A 22,454-nucleotide genomic window follows, 5' to 3' on the forward strand; every position below is an offset into this window, starting at 1 on the left:
TGGGGGACACTGCTGCTGTACCCTTGAGCAAGGTACTTTACCTAGATTGCTCCAGTAAAAACCCAACTGTATAAATGGGGAATTGTATGTAAAAATAATGTGATATCTTGTAACAATTGGAAGTCGCCCTGGATAAAAGCGTCTGTTAAGAAATAAATAATAATAATAATAATAATAATAATAATAATAATAATAATAATAATAATGATGATGGATGTAACAAATACTAGAATGGGCTAGAATTGACTGAACTATTGCTGGTGTCCCAAGACTTCCTGACACCCCCCCGCACACAACAACAACAGAATTTGGGTTGGTCCAGCTCAGGTTGAGTTCCTAAGACTTGGACTGTACCAAGGTGTGAGAATCTCTGGAAGGAGGGGTGGTTAGGCCTGAGGGAGAGTGGGTTGAGGTATAAAGAGTCGATTGTACTCTTCTTCAAAGGAGATGCTCTTAAGCTTCTCGAGAGACAACAGAGCTTGGGCTCCCTGTGAAAACAAAGCCATGCAGACGAGAGGATAACTTAACAGAGATTGGTTTGCAGAGGTAAATTCTCAACCTCAAAATGTGGCATTTATTCCAGAAGGCTCAACCCCTTTAACAGAGAGTCATTTTTGGACACAGCAATGCTCCACAAGGCCCAACCCCTTTAATAGAGTCTCCTTCTTGGACAAAGCACAGCTCTAAGGGCCCCTGGAAATGGAGGCTCACCCAGGTGAAGATGGAGAAGAAGGAGAAGGTGATGGAGGCTCTCGCTGCGTCTGCACCCTCCTTCAGGGGGTTGTCCTCTGGCTTGGACACCTGCCATTGATTGGTCAGGAGACAGAAGCCCACGAACCACATGAAGGACCAGAACGCTGTGTGAGAGAGAGAGACATTAACAACGATATTAACAAGCATTCAGAACTGGGCAGACATATGGCAAATGACATTTAATAGAGAAAAGTGGAAGGTGCTGCATGCAGGCAATAAAAATGTGCATTATAAATATCATATGAGAGATACTGAAATTGAAGATCTATGATAAAGATCTAGGAGTTTATGTTGACTCAGAAATGTCTTCATCTAGACAATGTGGGGAAGCTATAAAAAAGGCCAACGAGATGCTCGGATATATTGTGAGAAGTGTTGAATTTAAATCAAGGGAAGTAATGTTGAAACTTTACAATGCATTAGTAAGACCTCACCTAGAATATTGTGTTCAGTTCTGGTCGCCTCGTTACAAAAAGGATATCGCTGCTCTAGAAAGAGTGCAAAGAAGAGCGACCAGAATTATCCCGGGTTTAAAAGGCATGTCGTATGCAGACAGGCTCAAAGAATTGAATCTGTTCAGTCTTGAACAAAGAAGACTAGGCGGCGATCTGATTCAAACATTCAAAATCCTAAAAGGTATTGACAATGTATTAATAATGGGGCAGGTATAAAAATGCTGGACAGGCCTGGTCGCCTAGAATTCTGGCTAGCATGGCTGCAAGAGGAGACCTCGGTGACTTTGAAAGAGGGGTGATTGTCGGGGGTGCGTTTGGCAGGAGCTTCAGTGACCGAGACAGCTCAACTTGCTGATGTTTCACGAGCAGCGGTGTCTAAGGCGTGGCATGGAACTCCGAGGGAATGACATCATCAGCAAAGGGCAACAGCGGGCGGAAGCGCATACTCCAGGATCGTGATATCCGTGCGTTCATTCCAAGCGCAAAGGCAGAACAGGGAGAGCGACTGCAGATCAACTGACTGCGGATTTCAACCTGGGGCGCGAGCGGCCAGTTTCATCAAAAACGGTCCGACGAGGACTCCACAGAGCGGGATAGCAGAGCGGCCCAACGCCCTGTTGAGTGACTTTACACTGGGGTTTCCATTTTTTGTCCACTACCTCTATATATATGCAAAAACATTTTTTGATATGATTATGCTTACTTGACTTTATCAGCCATTATTAACACGAATTCTAAACACACAAGCTGCTGTGCAGAACACTCCACAGATACTGAAAATCTCTTTGTTTGTATATTTCTGTGCTCATGGCTCTCTAGATCACACATAAGCCCAAATTCTGCTCGGGGGCGTGGCTTTAACTCTGCAGTGGGCGGGGTCACTCACCGGACACACCCACGTCCGCCAGCACAGCTTTCTTGCGATCCTTGACGCTGCTGATCTGAGGGAAGTAGACGTCGAGGGCGAGGAAGGCCAGGCAGCACAGGAAGGCCAGCGTCCCCATGGTAACGCCATAGTTACAGGCGTTGTGGTTCCGGTTGAAGATGCAATACTCCTCCACCTCATCCGGGCGATTCACGTAGCCTTCGTTCGCAATCGAGCCGAAGATCACGATGGAGAAAACCTGGGGGAGGGAGGAGGGGGGGGAGAGGTTAGGCCTGGAGCGAAACAAAGAGAGGGGGGGGGGACAGAGAGAGAGAGAGAGAGAGGGAGAGAGAGAGAGAGGGAGAGAGAGAGAGGGAGAGAGGGGGGAGGGAGATAGAGAGAGAGAGAGAGAGAGGAGGAGAGAGAGAGAGGAGGAGAGGGAGAGAGAGAGAGGGAGAGAGAGAGAGGGAGAGAGGGGGGAGGGAGAGAGAGAGGGAGAGAGGAGAGAGAGGGGGAGGGAGAGGGAGACGGGGAGGGAGAGAGAGGGAGAGAGAGAGAGGGGGGAGGGAGAGGGAGAGAGAGAGAGAGGGGGGAGGGAGAGGAGAGAGGGAGAGAGGAGAGAGAGAGGGGGAGGGAGAGGAGACGGGGAGGGAGAGAGAGAGGAGGAGAGGGAGAGAGATAGGGTGGTGAGAGAGAGAGGGGGAGGGAGAGAGAGAGGGAGAGACAGAGAGAGACAGAGAGAGAGAGAGAGGGAGAGAGAGAGGGAGAGGGAGAGGGGGGGGAGAGGGAGACGGGGAGGGAGAGGGAGGGGAAGGGAGAGAGAGAGGGGGGACATAGAGAGAGAGGGAGAGGGGAGGGGGAGAGAGAGAGGGAGATGGGGAGGGAGAGGGAGGGGAAGGGAGAGAGAGAGGGGGGACATAGAGAGAGAGGGAGAGGGGAGGGGGAGAGAGAGAGGGGGGGCAGAGAGAGGGAGAGGGAGAGGGAGAGAGGGAGAGAGAGAGGGAGAGGGAGGAGGAGAGGGAGAGAGAGAGGGGGGACAGAGAGAGGGAGAGGGAGAGAGAGGGGAGGGGGAGAGAGACAGGGAGAGAGAGGGGGGGTGAGAGGGGGAGAGAGAGGGAGAGAGGAGGAGTGGGAGAGAGAGGGAGAGAGAGAGCAAGAGAGAGAGGAGGAGGGAGAGGGGGAGAGAGAGGAGGTGAGGGAGAGAGGGTGAGGGAGAGAGAGGGGGAGGGAGAGAGAGAGAGAGGGTGGTGAGAGGCAGAGATAGGGTGTGGAGAGAGAGAGGGTGGTGAGAGGGAGAGGGGAGAGAGAGGGAGAGGGAGAGAGAGGAGGAGGAGGGAGAGAGAGCGAGAGAGAGAGATGGAGAGGGAGAGGGAGAGGGGGTGAGGGAGAGAGAGGGAGAGAGGGGAGAGGGAGAGAGAGGGAGAGGGAGAGAGGGAGAGAGAGGGAGAAAGGAGAGAGAGAGGGGAGGGGGAGAGAGAGACAGAGAGAGGGAGAGGGAGAGGGGGTGAGAGAGAGGAGAAGGAGGAAGAGAGGGGGAGGGAGAGAGAGATAGGGTGGTGAGAGAGAGAGATAGGGTGGAGAGAGAGATTGGTGAGAGGGAGAGGGGGAGAGAGAGAGGGAGAGAGGAGGAGGAGGGAGAGAGACGAGGGGAGGGAGAGAGGAGGAGACAGAGAGAGAGAGGGAGAGAGAGATAGGGTGGTGAGAGAGAGGGTGGTGAGAGGGAGAGGGGGAGAGAGAGAGAGAGAGAGAGAGAGAGAGACAGAGACAGAGAGAGAGACAGTTGTGTTAGGTCAAACTTTGCCCCCTCAGGCTGCAAATTAGACCCACGTTTTTTATAAACGTGAAGATGCAGATTTACCTTTTCCGATCTTCATGAATAAAATATAACGCTGTTCTGTTTCCATGGGCGCAGATGGAATGCTGAATTATTCATGCGTTCTACCACGCTATGAAAATTAATTTAGAACGTTTTCAATTATTAAAAACTTGGCACCTTCAGGCAACGTGGCAGCCAAAACGAGACACAAACCCAACATGACTAGGCAGCCCATTCCATCCCCTCACCACTCTCTGTGTGAAGAAGAGTCTCCTTCAACAACATGACTAGACAGCCCATTCCATCCCCTCACCACTCTCTGTGTGAAGAAGAGTCTCCTTCAACAACATGACTAGACAGCCCATTCCACACCCTCACCACTCTCTGTGTGAAGAAGAGTCTCCTTCAACAACATGACTAGACAGCCCATTCCACACCCTCACCACTCTCTGTGTGAAGAAGAGTCTCCTTCAACAACATGACTAGACAGCCCATTCCATCCCCTCACCACTCTCTGTGTGAAGAAGAGTCTCCTTCAACAACATGACTAGACAGCCCATTCCACACCCTCACCACTCTCTGTGTGAAGAAGAGTCTCCTTCATCAACATGACTAGACAACCCATTCCACACCCTCACCACTCTCTGTGTGAAGAAGAGTCTCCTTCAACAACATGACTAGACAGCCCATTCCATCCCCTCACCACTCTCTGTGTGAAGAAGAGTCTCCTTCAACAACATGACTAGACAGCCCATTCCACACCCTCACCACTCTCTGTGTGAAGAAGAGTCTCCTTCAACAACATGACTAGACAGCCCATTCCACACCCTCACCACTCTCTGTGTGAAGAAGAGTCTCCTTCAACAACATGACTAGACAGCAAATTCCACACCCTCACCACTCTCTGTGTGAAGAAGAGTCTCCTTCAACAACATGACTAGACAGCAAATTCCACACCCTCACCACTCTCTGTGTGAAGAAGAGTCTCCTTCAACAAAATGACTAGACAGCCCATTCCATCCCCTCACCACTCTCTGTGTGAAGAAGAGTCTCCTTCAACAACATGACTAGACAGCCCATTCCATCCCCTCACCACTCTCTGTGTGAAGAAGAGTCTCCTTTAACAACATGACTAGACAGCCCATTCCACACCCTCACCACTCTCTGTGTGAAGAAGAGTCTCCTTCAACAACATGACTAGACAGCCCATTCCATCCCCTCACCACTCTCTGTGTGAAGAAGAGTCTCCTTCAACAACATGACTAGACAGCCCATTCCATCCCCTCAGATCTGTGTGAGGTAGAGTCTCCTTCCCTCTGTCTTGAGTCTATCGCCACTTATCCAGCTGTGTTCTCTGGTCCTTGGTTTCTGTGCTACACCTTCGTTTCTAATCTCTGGATTTGAATCTATACCTGACTCGATCAATCAGCTGCTCAGAATGGGACTGGCATTGATGGGCCGCCTCTCGTTGGCAAACAATCCAGTGTTCTGAGAATTCAAATGGAAACGCTGTGACGGAGAGCGAATGAATCCGAAGCAACCTCCCTCCCGACCTGTGGGGGCGCTGTCTAAACAGGAACAGAGTTCTGGCTGGTCATTCAGTCGGAAGCCAGCCAGCCAGCCATCCAGGAAGGGGGTGGAGTCACAATACCCTAAAACGGTAGGCGATGTGTCAATCATGGATTGGAGGAGACGTGATTGGACTAGCTATCACAGGGGCGTGACTAAGGGTATAATCCACGATGTGACGATGCAATCTGGCCCGTTGGTTTAAATGCTGGCAACACACATTGTTGTGTAGAGCCAGCATTGTTATTTAACACAGTGTGGAGTAGCGGTCAGGGCTCTGGACTCTTGACCGGAGGGTCGTGGGTTCAATCCCAGGTGGGGGACACTGCTGCTGTACCCTTGAGCAAGGTACTTTACCTAGATTGCTCCAGTAAAAACCAACTGTATAAATGGGAATTGTATGTAAAAATAATGTGATATCTTGTAAGAATTGTAAGTCGCCCTGGATAAGGACGTCTGCTAAGAAATAAATAATAATAATAATAATAATAATAATAATAATAATAATAATTACACTTCAAACCACACGCTCCCAAACCCTTAGTCTTTCCACCAGAACTCAACAAGCCGCGTCATTTACTGAAACTACAGATTCAGAACGTTCTCCGTGTGGTCACGCGAAACTGGCGAGTCTCAAACGGAGCCTGTCTCTCTGCGATGGCTGCTGTGGTTTCTTGGGAATTCAACACAAACACTGCTGTTGATCCCAGCGTGGAAACCCCCCCTGGGAATGGCGGATACATGTTCAGATATCGAGTTTCACTCCGATATGAATCAGAGCTGTGATTAAACACGATCAAAAATTCGTGCCTCTCGACTCCCCACCGTCCTCATCAGCAGAGGGTCAAGGAAGCTGTGTGGTCCCAGTGGTTAAAGAAAAGGGCTTGTAACCAGGAGGTCCCCGGTTCCACCTCAGCCACTGACTCACTGTGTGACCCTGAGCGAGTCGCTTCACCTCCTTGTGCTCCGTCTTTCGGGTGAGACGTAGTTGTAAGTGACTCTGCAGCTGATGCATAGTTCACACACCCTAGTCTCTGTAAGTCGCCTTGGATAAAGGCGTCTGCTAAATAAACAAATTATTATTATTATTATTATTATTATTATTATTATTATTATTATTATTATTATTAAGTGTCCCTGTTTATTGCATTCTAAACACAGAACACACAGCACCATACAAGTGCCTAATTAAACCATAAAATCCTCTAACATGATCACACTGTCGTTTCTATACTGAAATTCTCACACCCAGACGTTTTCATGCAGGTAGGAATATAAAGGATATATCAATGACACATCTTGAGGTGTTCCTACACATTTGATGTTCGGCTGGTTTTCTAAGCTTTCCCTCGACTTAGTTCTGGTAATGCACAGCCCTTTCTTTTAAAAAAGTCATTTAAGAACATGAGAAAGTTTCCAAACGAGAGGAGGCCCCATTCAGCCCATCTCGCTCGTTTGGTTGTTAGTAGCTTATTGATCCCAGAATCTCATCAAGCAGCTTCTTGAAGGATCCCAGGGTGTCAGCTTCAACAACATTACTGGGGTTCCAGACCCTCACAATTCTCTGTGTAAAAAAGCGCCTCCTATTTTCTGTTCTGAATGCCCCTTTATCTAATTTGTGACCCCTGGTCCTTGTTTCTTTTTTCAGGTCCCCTGGGTCGACATTGTCAATACCTTTCAGGATTTTGAATGCTTGAATCAGATCACCGCGTAGTCTTCTTTGTTCAAGACTGAACAGATTCAATTCTTTTAGCCTGTCTGCATACGACATGCCTTTTAAACCCGGGATAATTCTGGTCGCTCTTCTTTGCACTCTTTCTAGAGCAGCAATATCCTTTTTTGTAACGAGGTGACCGGAACTGAACACATTCTAGGGTCTGTCTGTACTGTTGCCTGCTGGGCTCAGGTATAGACTGGTGAACAACGCAGACTCTATCTGCTAAATAAGCCAGCGATGTCAGATGACAGCATATTCATTCACTGGAGAGTCTTGTTAACAGACGCCTCAGCTTTTCCATTAGGAAATAAAAATGATAACGCACTTCAAAGAAAGTCTCTCCCTCTCTCTCGGGTTCAGTAAACAGCTTCGATTTGACTGCGATTGCTTTCCTAGACATTCCTACAGCCCCTGAGATTGGAGAACGCTCTTCAATTAGGAGCCTGGACACCCTTCTGAGAGTCACCGGATCAGGACCCCACGTGCCGGCTTCTACAACGCCTGCTTTCATCTAATTTCAGCTTGTGATTCACAGTCAGCTGCAATCTCGAGGGGGGGGGGGGGGAAGAGAGCAAGAGGGAGGGGGGGAAAAGAGAGAGAGGGGGAAGAGAGCGAGAGGGGGAGGGGGAAGAGAGCGAGAGATGGGGAAGAGAGAGAGGGGGAAGAGTGAGAGAGGGAGGAAGAGAGACAGAGGGAGAGAGAGGGGGAAGAGAGGGAGAGGGGGAGGGGGAAGAGAGAGAGAGGGGGAAGAGAGAGAGGGGGAAGAGAGAGGGGGATGGGGGAAGAGAGAGAGGGGGAGGGGGGAGAGAGCGAGAGAGGGGGAAGAGAGAGGGGGAAGAGAGAGAGAGAGAGGGAAGAGAGAGAGAGGGGGAAGAGAGAGGGGGAAGAGAGAGAGAGAGGGGGGAATAGAGAGAGAGAGAGGGGGAGAGGAGGGAAGAGAGCGAGAGGGGGAAGAGAGAGAGGGGGAAAAGAGAGAGGGGGGAAGAGAGAGAGGGGAAGGGGGAAGAGAGTGAGAGGGGGAAGAGAGAGAGAGAGGGGGAAGAGAGAGAGAGAGGGGTAAGAGAGAGAGAGGGGGAAGAGAGAGAGAGGGGGAGGGGGGAAGAGAGCGAGAGAGAGGGGGAAGAGAGCGAGAGATGGGGAAGAGAGAGGGGGAAGAGAGAGAGAGGGGGAGGGGGGAGAGAGCGGGAGAGGGGGAAGAGAGAGGGGGAAGAGAGAGAGAGGGGGAAGAGAGAGAGAGAGGGGGGAATAGAGAGAGAGAGAGGGGGAGAGGAGGGAAGAGAGCGAGAGGGGGAAGAGAGAGAGGGGGAAGAGAGAGAGGGGGGAAGAGAGAGAGGGGAAGGGGGAAGAGAGTGAGAGGGGGAAGAGAGAGAGAGAGGGGGAAGAGAGAGAGAGAGGGGGAAGAGAGAGAGAGGGGGAGGGGGAAGAGAGCGAGAGAGAGGGGGAAGAGAGAGAGAGGGGGAGGGGGAAGAGAGCGAGAGATGGGGAAGAGAGAGGGGGAAGAGAGAGAGAGAGAGGGAAGAGAGAGAGGGGGAAGAGAGAGGGGGAAGAGAGAGAGAGGGGGGAATAGAGAGAGAGAGAGAGAGAGGGGGAGAGGAGGGAAGAGAGCGAGAGGGGGAAGAGAGAGAGGGGGAAGAGAGAGAGGGGGAAGAGAGAGAGGGGAAGGGGGAAGAGAGTGAGAGGGGGAAGAGAGAGAGGGGGGAAGAGAGAGAGGGGAAGGGGGAAGAGAGTGAGAGGGGGAAGAGAGAGAGAGAGGGGGAAGAGAGAGAGAGGGGGAAGAGAGAGAGGGGGGAGAGAGAGAGAGGGGGAGGGGGGAAGAGAGCGAGAGAGAGGGGGAAGAGAGAGAGAGGGGGAGGGGGAAGAGAGCGAGAGATGGGGAAGAGAGAGGGGGAAGAGAGAGAGAGGGGGAAGAGAGAGAGGGGGAAGAGAGAGGGGGATGGGGGAAGAGAGAGAGGGGGAGGGGGGAGAGAGCGAGAGAGGGGGAAGAGAGAGGGGGAAGAGAGAGAGAGAGAGGGAAGAGAGAGAGGGGGAAGAGAGAGGGGGAAGAGAGAGAGAGGGGGGAATAGAGAGAGAGAGAGAGGGGGGGAGAGGAGGGAAGAGAGCGAGAGGGGGAAGAGAGAGAGGGGGAAGAGAGAGAGGGGGGAAGAGAGAGAGGGGAAGGGGGAAGAGAGTGAGAGGGGGAAGAGAGAGAGAGGGGGAAGAGAGAGAGAGAGGGGGAAGAGAGAGAGAGGGGGAAGAGAGAGAGAGGGGAAGAGAGAGGGGGATGGGGAAGAGAGAGAGGGGGAGGGGGGGAGAGAGCGAGAGAGGGGGAAGAGAGAGGGGGAAGAGAGAGAGAGAGAGGGAAGAGAGAGAGAGGGGGAAGAGAGAGGGGGAAGAGAGAGAGAGGGGGGGAATAGAGAGAGAGAGAGAGGGGGAGAGGAGGGAAGAGAGCGAGAGGGGGAAGAGAGAGAGGGGGAAGAGAGAGAGGGGGGAAGAGAGAGAGGGGAAGGGGGAAGAGAGTGAGAGGGGAAGAGAGAGAGAGGGGGAAGAGAGAGAGAGAGGGGGAAGAGAGAGAGAGAGGGGGAAGAGAGAGAGAGGGGGAGGGGGGAAGAGAGCGAGAGAGAGGGGGAAGAGAGAGAGAGGGGGAAGAGAGAGCGAGAGAGAGGGGGAAGAGAGAGAGGGGGAAGAGAGAGAGAGGGGGAAGAGAGAGGGGGAGGGGGGAGAGAGTGAGAGAGAGGGGGAAGAGAGAGAGGGGAAGAGAGAGACAGTGAGAGAGGGGGAAGAGAAAGAGAGGGGGAAGAGAGAGAGAGGGGGAAGAGAGAGAGGGGGAAGAGAGAGGGGGAAGAGAGAGAGAGAGAGCGAGAGAGAGAGGGGGAGGGAGAGAGAGAGAGAGAGAGAGAGGGAGAGAGAGAGGTCTGGTTAAATCTGACTGTCCTGATTTATTTGAACAGTGATCGCATCCAGGACACGTATTAAACGATGCACAAGGACGTCCCTATAAATATGCAAGGACTTCAATTTGGAGAACATGCGACTGCAAAAAAACGAACACAGTTCAATATAAATGAGTGAGCAGAATGATCGTTCATCCTGTATGAACCCTGAAGAGATGAACTGGATGCAGCTGATTCACGGGTCACTGTGTGGGGCGCAGGTTACAAAACACATTTTATTAAAATGATCTAAAAGGAGATCGCCTGCTCCCCTTGAAGTCTCTGCTGTTTCCCCTCAGAAGGGACTTCTGATCCTGCAATCAGGGAACGAGAGGCAGACCGAGATTAGTGCTTCACACTGCAGCCCAGCACACTAACCACTGAGCTCCTCAAACCCACTGCAGCCCAGCACACTAACCACTGAGCTACTCAAAACCCACTGCTTTCCACACTGCAGCCCAGCACACTAACCACTGAGCTCCTCAAACCCACTGCAGCCCAGCACACTAACCACTGAGCTACTCAAAACCCACTGCTTTCCACACTGCAGCCCAGCACACTAACCACTGAGCTCCTCAAACCCACTGCAGCCCAGCGCACTAACCACTGAGCTACTCAAAACCCACTGCTTTCCACACTGCAGCCCAGCACACTAACCACTGAGCTCCTCAAACCCACTGCAGCCCAGCACACTAACCACTGAGCTCCTCAAACCCACTGCCTTCCACACTGCAGCCCAGCACACTAACCGCTGAGCTCCTCAAACCCACTGCCTTCCACACTGCAGCCCAGCACTCTAACCACTGAGCTACTCAAACCCACTGCCTTCCACGCTGCAGCCCAGCACACTAACCACTGAGCTCCTCAAACCCACTGCCTTCCACACTGCAGCCCAGCACTCTAACCACTGAGCTCCTCAAACCCACTGCCTTCCACGCTGCAGCCCAGCACACTAACCACTGAGCTACTCAAACCCACTGCCTTCCACACTGCAGCCCAGCGCTTTCTTTATCTAACCACTGAGCTCCTCAAACCCGCTGCCTTCCACACTGCAGCCCAGCGCTTTCTTTATCTAACCACTGAGCTCCTCAAATCCACTGCCTTCCACACTGCAGCCCAGCACACTAACCACTGAGCTACTCAAACCCACTGCCTTCCACACTGCAGCCCAGCGCTTTCTTTATCTAACCACTGAGCTCCTCAAACCCACTGCCTTCCACACTGCAGCCCAGCACACTAACCACTGAGCTCCTCAAACCCACTGCCTTCCACACTGCAGCCCAGCGCACTAACCACTGAGCTACTCAAACCCACTGCCTTCCACACTGCAGCCCAGCACACTAACCACTGAGCTCCTCAAACCCGCTGCCTTCCACGCTGCAGCCCAGCACTCTAACCACTGAGCTACTCAAACCCACTGCCTTCCACACTGCAGCCCAGCGCTTTCTTTATCTAACCACTGAGCTCCTCAAACCCACTGCCTTCCACACTGCAGCCCAGCACACTAACCACTGAGCTCCTCAAATCCACTGCCTTCCACACTGCAGCCCAGCACACTAACCACTGAGCTCCTCAAACCCACTGCCTTCCACACTGCAGCCCAGCACTCTAACCACTGAGCTACTCAAACCCACTGCCTTCCACGCTGCAGCCCAGCACTCTAACCACTGAGCTACTCAAACCCACTGCCTTCCACGCTGCAGCCCAGCGCTTTCTTTATCTAACCACTGAGCTCCTCAAACCCACTGCCTTCCACACTGCAGCCCAGCACACTAACCACTGAGCTCCTCAAATCCACTGCCTTCCACACTGCAGCCCAGCACACTAACCACTGAGCTACTCAAACCCACTGCCTTCCACACTGCAGCCCAGCGCTTTCTTTATCTAACCACTGAGCTCCTCAAATCCACTGCCTTCCACACTGCAGCCCAGCACACTAACCACTGAGCTACTCAAACCCACTGCCTTCCACACTGCAGCCCAGCGCTTTCTTTATCTAACCACTGAGCTCCTCAAACCCACTGCCTTCCACACTGCAGCCCAGCACACTAACCACTGAGCTACTCAAACCCACTGCCTTCCACGCTGCAGCCCAGCGCTTTCTTTATCTAACCACTGAGCTCCTCAAACCCACTGCCTTCCACACTGCAGCCCAGCACACTAACCACTGAGCTCCTCAAATCCACTGCCTTCCACACTGCAGCCCAGCACACTAACCACTGAGCTCCTCAAACCCACTGCCTTCCACACTGCAGCCCAGCACACTAACCACTGAGCTCCTCAAACCCGCTGCCTTCCACGCTGCAGCCCAGCACTCTAACCACTGAGCTACTCAAACCCACTGCCTTCCACGCTGCAGCCCAGCGCTTTCTTTATCTAACCACTGAGCTCCTCAAACCCACTGCCTTCCACACTGCAGCCCAGCACACTAACCACTGAGCTCCTCAAATCCACTGCCTTCCACACTGCAGCCCAGCACACTAACCACTGAGCTACTCAAACCCACTGCCTTCCACACTGCAGCCCAGCGCTTTCTTTATCTAACCACTGAGCTCCTCAAACCCACTGCCTTCCACACTGCAGCCCAGCACACTAACCACTGAGCTACTCAAACCCACTGCCTTCCACACTGCAGCCCAGCGCTTTCTTTATCTAACCACTGAGCTCCTCAAACCCACTGCCTTCCACACTGCAGCCCAGCACACTAACCACTGAGCTCCTCAAACCCGCTGCCTTCCACGCTGCAGCCCAGCACTCTAACCACTGAGCTACTCAAACCCACTGCCTTCCACACTGCAGCCCAGCGCTTTCTTTATCTAACCACTGAGCTCCTCAAACCCGCTGCCTTCCACACTGCAGCCCAGCGCTTTCTTTATCTAACCACTGAGCTCCTCAAACCCGCTGCCTTCCACACTGCAGCCCAGCGCTTTCTTTATCTAACCACTGAGCTCCTCAAACCCGCTGCCTTCCACACTGCAGCCCAGCGCTTTCTTTATCTAACCACTGAGCTCCTCAAATCCACTGCCTTCCACACTGCAGCCCAGCACACTAACCACTGAGCTACTCAAACCCACTGCCTTCCACACTGCAGCCCAGCGCTTTCTTTATCTAACCACTGAGCTCCTCAAACCCACTGCCTTCCACACTGCAGCCCAGCACACTAACCACTGAGCTCCTCAAACCCGCTGCCTTCCACGCTGCAGCCCAGCACTCTAACCACTGAGCTACTCAAACCCACTGCCTTCCACACTGCAGCCCAGCACTTTCTTTATCTAACCACTGAGCTCCTCAAACCCCCTGCCTTCCACACTGCAGCCCAGCGCTTTCTTTATCTAACCACTGAGCTCCTCAAACCCGCTGCCTTCATCACAGCTGCCCAGCACTTTTTAAAGCCTCCCCTGGCTTCTCTCTCCCTCTCCCTCTCCCTCTCCCTCATATCCAAGCTCTTGCACTCAGGTAGAAACCTCAGCTCCCAACCATTCCCTCCCCCTCCTCTCTCCCTCCCTCCCTCCCTCCCCCCTCCCTCTTATCTCCCTCCCCTCCCCCTCCCTCTTCCCCTCCTCCCTCTTCCTCTCCCCCTCCCTCCCCCTCCCATCCTGTCTTAATCTCATGACCTTCTGCAGTAAGACAGTCAATCAGGCAGCCCCAGGACTCAGTGGCTGTCCTTCAACTCTCCCTCTCTCCTCCCTCTTTCCTCTCCTCCCCTCCCTTCCACAATCCTGTCTTAATCTCATGACCTTCTGCAGTAAGACAGTCAATCAGGCAGCCCCAGGACTCAGTGGCTGTCCTTCAACTCTCCCTCTCTCCTCCCTCTTTCCTCTCCTCCCCTCCCCCTCCCACCCTGTCTTAATCTCATGACCTTCTGCAGTAAAACAGTCAATCAGGCAGCCCCAGGACTCAGCGGCTGTCCTTCAACTCTCCCTCTCTCCTCCCTCTTTCCTCCCCTCCCCTCCCTTCCACAACCCTGTCTTAATCTCATGACCTTCTGCAGTAAGACAATCAGGCAGCCCCAGGACACAGTGGCTGTCCTTCAACTCTCCCTCTCTCCTCCCTCTTTCCTCTCCTCCCCTCCCTTCCACAATCCTGTCTTAATCTCATGACCTTCTGCAGTAAAACAGACAATCAGGCAGCCCCAGGACACAGCGGCTGTCCTTCACACAGTCACAAGACTCTCTTCAGACAGCCTGCTTGTTCTGCCACAGTCCTTCTAGTCACGCTGAACGCACACACACACACACACACGCACACACACGCACACACGCACGCACACACACACACGCACGCACGCACGCACACACACACGCACACACACACACGCACGCACGCACACAGGGCTATTGTCCTGCTGCTGGCACATCCATCACTGCTAGGCCATCAAATACATACAGCCAGCATCCTCCAAAACACACACACAGCGACACGCATCACCTTACATTTACAATTGTATCTTCACAGAGAGATGACATCACAGGCTTTGAAAACAATTCATACGAGAGCCTTCTTATTCCCTGCTGGTGTTTGATATCCGGAGAGAGGGAGCAGGGAGCGCGTACCCTCAGGGCTCACAGATTTCCATATAGAATAGGGATGAACCAGAATTATCCCGGGTTTAAAAGGCATGTCGTATGCAGACAGGCTCAAAGAATTGAATCTATTCAGTCTTGAACAAAGAAGACTACGCGGCGATCTGATTCAAGCATTCAAAATCCTAAAAGGTATTGACAATGTCGACCCAGGGGACTTTTTCGACCTGAAAAACAAGGACAAGGGGTCACAAATGGAGATCAGATAAAGGGGCATTCAGAACAGAAAATAGGAGGCACTTTTTTACACAGAGAATTGTGAGGGTCTGGAGTCCCCAGTAATGTTGTTGAAGCTGACACCCTGGGATCCTTCAAGAAGCTGCTTGATGAGATTCTGTATCTGTTAATCCTGGAGTGGTTCACTGTATCTGTTAATCCTGGAGTGGTTCACAGTATCTGTTAATCCTGGAGAGGTTCACAGTATCTGTTAATCCTGGAGTGGTTCACTGTATCTGTTAATCCTGGAGTGGTTCACTGTATCTGTTAATCCTGGAGTGGTTCACTGTATCTGTTAATCCTGGAGTGGTTCACTGTATCTGTTAATCCTGGAGTGGTTCACTGTATCTGTATCTGTTAATCCTGGAGTGCTTCACTGTATCTGTTAATCCTGGAGTGGTTCACTGTATCTGTTAATCCTGGAGTGGTTCACTGTATCTGTTAATCCTGGAGTGGTTCACTGTATCTGTATCTGTTAATCCTGGAGTCCTTCACTGTATCTGTTAATCCTGGAGTGGTTCACTGTATCTGTTAATCCTGGAGTGGTTCACTGTATCTGTTAATCCTGGAGTGCTTCACTGTATCTGTTAATCCTGGAGTGGTTCACTGTATCTGTTAATCCTGGAGTGGTTCACTGTATCTGTTAATCCTGGAGTGGTTCACTGTATCTGTTAATCCTGGAGTGGTTCACTGTATCTGTTAATCCTGGAGTGGTTCATTGTATCTGTATCTGTTAATCCTGGAGTGCTTCACTGTATCTGTTAATCCTGGAGTGGTTCACTGTATCTGTATCTGTTAATCCTGGAGAGTTTCACTGTATCTGTTAATCCTGGAGTGGTTCACTGTATCTGTTAATCCTGGAGTGGTTCATTGTATCTGTTAATCCTGGAGTGGTTCACTGTATCTGTTAATCCTGGAGTGGTTCACAGTATCTGTTAATCCTGGAGTGCTTCACTGTATCTGTATCTGTTAATCCTGGAGAGTTTCACTGTATCTGTTAATCCTGGAGTGGTTCACTGTATCTGTTAATCCTGGAGTGCTTCACTGTATCTGTTAATCCTGGAGTGGTTCACTGTATCTGTTAATCCTGGAGTGGTTCACTGTGTCTGTTAATCCTGGAGTGGTTCACTGTATCTGTTAATCCTGGAGTGCTTCACTGTATCTGTTAATCCTGGAGTGCTTCACTGTATCTGTTAATCCTGGAGTGCTTCACTGTATCTGTTAATCCCGGAGTGGTTCATTGTATCTGTATCTGTTAATCCTGGAGTGGTTCACTGTATCTGTTAATCCTGGAGTGGTTCATTGTATCTGTTAATCCTGGAGTGGTTCACTGTATCTGTTAATCCTGGAGTGCTTCACTGTATCTGTTAATCCTGGAGTGCTTCACTGTATCTGTTAATCCTGGAGTGCTTCACTGTATCTGTTAATCCTGGAGTGCTTCACTGTATCTGTTAATCCTGGAGTGGTTCACTGTATCTGTTAATCCTGGAGCGGTTCACTGTATCTGTTAATCCTGGAGTGCTTCACTGTATCTGTTAATCCTGGAGCGGTTCACTGTATCTGTTAATCCTGGAGTGGTTCACAGTATCTGTTAATCCTGGAGTGGTTCACTGTATCTGTTAATCTGTTAATCCTGGAGTGGTTCATTGTATCTGTTAATCCTGGAGTGGTTCATTGTTTCTGTTAATCTGTTAATCCTGGAGTGGTTCATTGTATCTGTTAATCCTGGAGTGGTTCACTGTATCTGTTAATCTGTTAATCCTGGAGTGGTTCACTGTATCTGTTAATCTGTTAATCCTGGAGTGGTTCACTGTATCTGTTAATCCTGGAGTGGTTCACTGTATCTGTTAATCCTGGAGTGGTTCATTGCATCTGTTAATCTGTTAATCCTGGAGTGGTTCATTGTATCTGTTAATCCTGGAGTGGTTCACTGTATCTGTTAATCTGTTAATCCTGGAGTGGTTCACTGTATCTGTTAATCTGTTAATCCTGGAGTGGTTCACTGTATCTGTTAATCCTGGAGTGGTTCATTGTATCTGTTAATCTGTTAATCCTGGAGTGGTTCATTGTATCTGTTAATCTGTTTATCCTGGAGTGGTTCACTGTATCTGTTAATCTGTTAATCCTGGAGTGGTTCATTGTATCTGTTAATCCTGGAGCGGTTCACTGTATCTGTTCATCTGTTAATCCTGGAGTGGTTCACTGTATCTGTTAATCTGTTAATCCTGGAGTGGTTCATTGTATCTGTTAATCTGTTAATCCTGGAGTGGTTCACTGTATCTGTTAATCCTGGAGTTGTTCATTGTATCTGTTAATCTGTTAATCCTGGAGTGGTTCATTGTATCTGTTAATCTGTTTATCCTGGAGTGGTTCACTGTATCTGTTAATCTGTTAATCCTGGAGTGGTTCACTGTATCTGTTAATCCTGGAGTTGTTCATTGTATCTGTTAATCCTGGAGTGGTTCACTGTATCTGTTAATCTGTTAATCCTGGAGTTGTTCATTGTATCTGTTAATCTGTTAATCCTGGAGTGGTTCATTGTATCTGTTAATCTGTTAATCCTGGAGTGGTTCACTGTATCTGTTAATCTGTTAATTCTGGAGTGGTTCACTGTATCTGTTAATCTGTTAATCCTGGAGTGGTTAATTGTATCTGTTAATCTGTTAATCCTGGAGTGGTTCATTGTATCTGTTAATCTGTTAATCCTGGAGCGGTTCACTGTATCTGTTTATCTGTTAATCCTGGGGTGGCACGTCCCTCCAATCCGGTTAGTTATATCACTTTTCTATGGGCATCATGCAACCCTAATGTATGACTCAGGCAGGGAATACAGGAAGTGTATTTATAGTGTTGTGGCAAATCAATGTTGAAACGAAGGGTCATATTTCGACTAGAAAACGATTAAGTACCATCAGCCAATCAGCTTCCAGCTCTAGCGAGCTTCTATCAGACAGCAGATGCTGCTGGAACCTCAGAGGAATCAAACTTAAAACCAATCAGCTACTGGACAGAAATACTAAACTAAGACAAACAGGATCCGAATTTAATTTTACTAACCTTAGAAACCAGCCAACCACTGACGGAGTATCCCGTACCTACAACTGCCGATTATTAATAAGGGCTGATAGAAATGCAAATTCGGCCCATCTTTGCTCGTTTGGTTGTTAGTAGCTTATTGATCCCAGAATCTCATCAAGCAGCTTCTTGAAGGATCCCAGGGTGTCAGCTTCAACAACATTACTGGGGAGTTGGTTCCAGACCCTCACAATTCTCTGTGTAAAAAAGTGCCTCCTATTTTCTGTTCTGAATGCCCCTTTATCTAATCTCCATTTGTGACCCCTGGTTTCTTTTTTCAGGTCCCCTGGGTCGACATTGTCTATACCTTTTAGGATTTTGAATGTTTGAATCAGATCGCCGCGTAGTCTTCTTTGTTCAAGACTGAACAGATTCAATTCTTTGAGCCTGTCTGCATACGACATGCCTTTTAAACCCGGGATAATTCTGGTTGCTCTTCTTTGCACTCTTTCTAGAGCAGCAGTATCCTTTTTGTAACGAGGCGACCAGAACTGAACACAATATTCTAGGTGAGGTCTTACTAATGCATTGTAAAGTTTTAACATTACTTCCCTTGATTTAAATTCAACACAATATATCCGAGCATCTCGTTGGCCTTTTTTATAGCTTCCCCACACTGTCTAGATGAAGACATTTCTGAGTCAACATAAACTCCTAGGTCTTTATCATAGATTCCTTCTTCAATTTCAGTATCTCCCATATGATATTTAACTTAATAAAACTTTTACATTCCACACAAAACTGTACGCAGATGACTTCCAGTCCAGGAAGTTGTTCGACGCATCAGTGCTCCCCAGCAGCCGACTGAAAACTCTAGAGGGATCCCAGCGATTCCGCGTCATCACCATGGTAACCCATTCCACGCCCGTGTGCGGACTCTATCGCCTCTTCACTCCCGGTAGACGCACGCTGAATGAACGATGGCTGAGTGATGCTGTTTCAGCTGTGAAAGCACTTTCACGTCGTCTCACGTGTACTGTTACAAGGTAAATAACAGTCAACACAATGAATTGAGGCCAGCGATGCAGCGATGCCTCTCTGTTTGGAAGTGCTGTGTTTGGATCTGCTGTTTAATTCAGTTTTGCAGATGACAAGCAACATCAGGGCAGTGCAAACACAAGTAAGGGATTATATGATGAATTTACCACAGTACCGTGCCTCTCTGTGCTTTACAATGCTTCCCTATGCTTTACCAGACCTCTCTGTGCTTTACAATGCTTCCCTATGCTTTACCACACCTCTCTGTGCTTTACAATGCTTCCCTATGCTTTACCAGACCTCTCTGTGCTTTACAATGCTTCCCTATGCTTTACCAGACCTCTCTGTGCTTTACAATGCTTCCCTGTGCTTTACCAGACCTCTCTGTGCTTTACAATGCTTCCCTATGCTTTACCAGACCTCTCTGTGCTTTACAATGCTTCCCTATGCTTTACCAGACCTCTCTGTGCTTTACAATGCTTCCCTATGCTTTACCAGACCTCTCTGTGCTTTACAATGCTTCCCTGTGCTTTACCAGACCTCTCTGTGCTTTACAATGCTTCCCTATGCTTTACCAGACCTCTCTGTGCTTTACAATGCTTCCCTATGCTTTACCAGACCTCTCTGTGCTTTACAATGCTTCCCTATGCTTTACCAGACCTCTCTGTGCTTTACAATGCTTCCCTATGCTTTACCAGACCTCTCTGTGCTTTACAATGCTTCCCTATGCTTTAGCACACCTCTCTGTGCTTTACAATGCTTCCCTATAATAAGATCCAAAATGGAAAATTATCTATATGGTAACAATATCCTGGGAGACAGCCAGCATGGTTTTAGGAAAGGGAGATCGTGTCTAACTAACCTGCTTGACTTTTTTGAGGATGCAACATTGAAAATGGATAACTGCAAAGCATACGACATGGTCTATTTAGATTTCCAGAAAGCTTTTGACAAAGTCCCGCATAAAAGATTAATTCTCAAACTGAACACAGTAGGGATTCAAGGAAATGCATGCACATGGATTAGGGAGTGGTTAACAGGTAGAAAACAGAAAGTACTGATTAGAGGAGAAACCTCAAAATGGAGTGAGGTAACCAGTGGTGTACCACAGGGATCAGTATTAGGTCCTCTGCTATTCCTAATCTACATTAATGATTTAGATTCTGATATAGTAAGCAAACTCGTTAAATTTGCAGACGACACAAAATTAGGAGGAGTGTCTAACGCTGTTGCAGCAGCAAAGGTCATTCAAAATGATCTCGACAGCATTCAGAACTGGGCAGACACATGACAAATGACATTTAATAGAGGAAAGTGGAAGGTACTGCATGCAGGCAATAAAAATGTGCATTATAAATATCATATGGGAGATACTGAAATTGAAGATCTATGATAAAGATCTAGGAGTTTATGTTGACTCAGAAATGTCTTCATCTAGACAATGTGGGGAAGCTATAAAAAAGGCCAACGAGATGCTCGGATATATTGTGAGGAATTTAAATCAAGGGAAGTAATGTTAAAACTTTACAATGCATTAGTAAGACCTCGCCTAGAATATTGTGTTCAGTTCTGGTCACCTCGTTACAAAAAAGGATATTGCTGCTCTAGAAAGAGTGCAAAGAAGAGCGACCAGAATTATCCCGGGTTTAAAAGGCATGTCGCATGCAGACAGGCTCAAAGAATTGAATCTGTTCAGTCTTGAACAAAGAAGACTACGCGGCGATCTGATTCAAGCATTCAAAATCCTAAAAGGTATAGACAATGTCGACCCAGGGGACCTGAAAAAAGAAACCAGGGGTCACAAATGGAGATTAGATAAAGGGGCATTCAGAACAGAAAATAGGAGGCGCTTTTTTACACAGAGAATCGTGAGGGTCTGGAACCAACTCCCCAGTAATGTTGTTGAAGCTGACACCCTGGCATATCCACAAACAGGATAATATAAATACACGGGGCGCGTTGCGATACGCTTTTAATAAAAAGGAGACTCTCTCACAGCGGAGTGGAAACACTAGCGTGCAACACGACTGCTAATATAATATCGGCGAGGTTTGCATTGCTCGATGCGTTTAACCTTGAAAAACAGTCGCGCCGCAAAAACGACAGCGAGGTTCACTTAAAGAGCAGTCTTGCTGTAGCTGTAGTATTGCATTATTAGCAACAGTAGCATTAAATTTAGCGCAACAGTATTTCAAATCTATATAAAACGCTTTCGTTTGAACGCGTTTGCAGTGTTGCGTCCCCGGCGCCGTCTCTTGAGCCAGTGTCACGCGCTTGAATGAACGACCCACCCGTGCGCTTTAGTGGAAAAAAACACGCTTTAACACCGACACGGCTAAATTCTCCGTGTGCATCTTCCAACTGCATCAATTTAGTGGCTTGTGACACTAAATTGATATTTAGCTATACACCATAACGTTGCAATTCTGCAGCTCCGACCCAAGAGCCCGGAATCAGAGTCCGGTTACAAAACCTGCCCCTCGCTAGGATCCAATCTCGCTTCAACACCAGCAGTACCGTGCAACAGAACCGGTACTGACCCAGCCGACCGGTGCAATACCACCGTTTGCAGACTGCGCGTCTCAGGTTTCAAATACTCACCCAAGACACCATCCTCAAGACCGAATGAGGCTGTCGGACGAACATCTGGGGGTCAAACGCGCCTCCCGCTTTACCGGCTCCATACGCCATGCCTTCCATTCTTAAAAACGAATTAATAATCAATGCTTAATTAACGACGTGACGGTGTTTATGGTTGTAGTGGAATAGCACGATATAACAGAATCTCTCTCCTATACGGCCCCTCGCTCGCTCGCCCCCGTGTCTGACGATGATAACAACGCTGTTCTCCTCTCCAGCCCCCCCTTCTCTCTAATAATACCCGCGGCTCGCACGGAGATGCTGCTTTGAAGGGCGGAGAAAGAGAGAGAGAGAGAGAGAAGGATAGAGAGATAGACACATTGAACGGATAACCGCGCGTTCACGACAGCTCCACGAGAACGCGCATTATCTCTTGTCATTGAAAAAAGGGGGGGCGCGCCTGCCCGAGAAGGTGCGCATGTGCAGAGGCGTGGGTCTGCTAAAAAAATAAGTACATCTAATCCCATATTCAACACAGCGCCGTTGCTTGTAGTTAATGAAATGTGGATTATTATTATTTATTTCTTACAATTGTTACAAGATATCACATTATTTTTACATACAATTCCCCATTTATACAGTTGGGTTTTTACTGGAGCAATCTAGGTAAAGCACCTTGCTCATGGGTACAGCAGCAGTGTCCCCCCACCTGGGATTGAACCCACGACCCTCCGATCGAGAGTCCAGAGCCCTAACCACTACTCCACACTGCTGCCCCTGTACTGTAGCCGTCGGTTCAGCCTAACACACTGTCTCATGTTCTTGAACCCTCGCTGTACACCGTGTTGTAGCTTCCAAGCCTCGCATTAATCTGCTTTATAAATTACCTGTTAGCGGGGTCGGTCCCACAACGAAGCGCTGCTCTTTTGAACCGCCAG

The 22,454-nt window shown here is 49.3% G+C and overlaps 1 protein-coding gene across 2 annotated transcripts; it reads right to left on the bottom strand.

Moving 5' to 3' along the window:
- Nucleotides 1-60: 60 nt before the first annotated feature.
- On the bottom strand, nucleotides 61-21,908 carry LOC131727304 (synaptogyrin-1-like). 2 transcript variants are annotated; one of them, XM_059018815.1, is made up of 4 exons: nucleotides 21,538-21,908; nucleotides 2,095-2,332; nucleotides 712-857; nucleotides 61-488 (listed from the first exon to the last, which is right to left on the bottom strand). In XM_059018815.1, the coding sequence occupies exons 1-4, from the start codon at nucleotides 21,634-21,636 to the stop codon at nucleotides 387-389; spliced, it is 585 nt and encodes a 194-aa protein (XP_058874798.1). In that variant the 5' UTR covers nucleotides 21,637-21,908; the 3' UTR covers nucleotides 61-386. The 2 variants fall into 2 exon arrangements, with proteins under 2 accessions (XP_058874798.1, XP_058874797.1); XM_059018814.1 differs by having other exon boundaries at nucleotides 359-857.
- Nucleotides 21,909-22,454: the final 546 nt, after the last annotated feature.

Source organism: Acipenser ruthenus, unplaced genomic scaffold (assembly GCF_902713425.1).
Source record: "Acipenser ruthenus unplaced genomic scaffold, fAciRut3.2 maternal haplotype, whole genome shotgun sequence".
In the NCBI taxonomy this organism is placed as follows: Eukaryota; Metazoa; Chordata; class Actinopteri; order Acipenseriformes; family Acipenseridae; genus Acipenser; species Acipenser ruthenus.

Coding starts and splice junctions, on each gene's coding strand:
- LOC131727304 (XM_059018814.1), bottom strand. CDS start 21,636: ATGGAAGGCATGGCGTATGGAGCCGGTAAAGCGGGAGGCGCGTTTGAC. Junction 2,333..21,537: donor TCTTGAGGATGGTGTCTTGG/GTGAGTATTTGA, acceptor TCCCTCCCCCAG/GTTTTCTCCATCGTGATCTT. Junction 858..2,094: donor GGCGGACGTGGGTGTGTCCG/GTGAGTGACCCC, acceptor TCTCTCACACAG/CGTTCTGGTCCTTCATGTGG.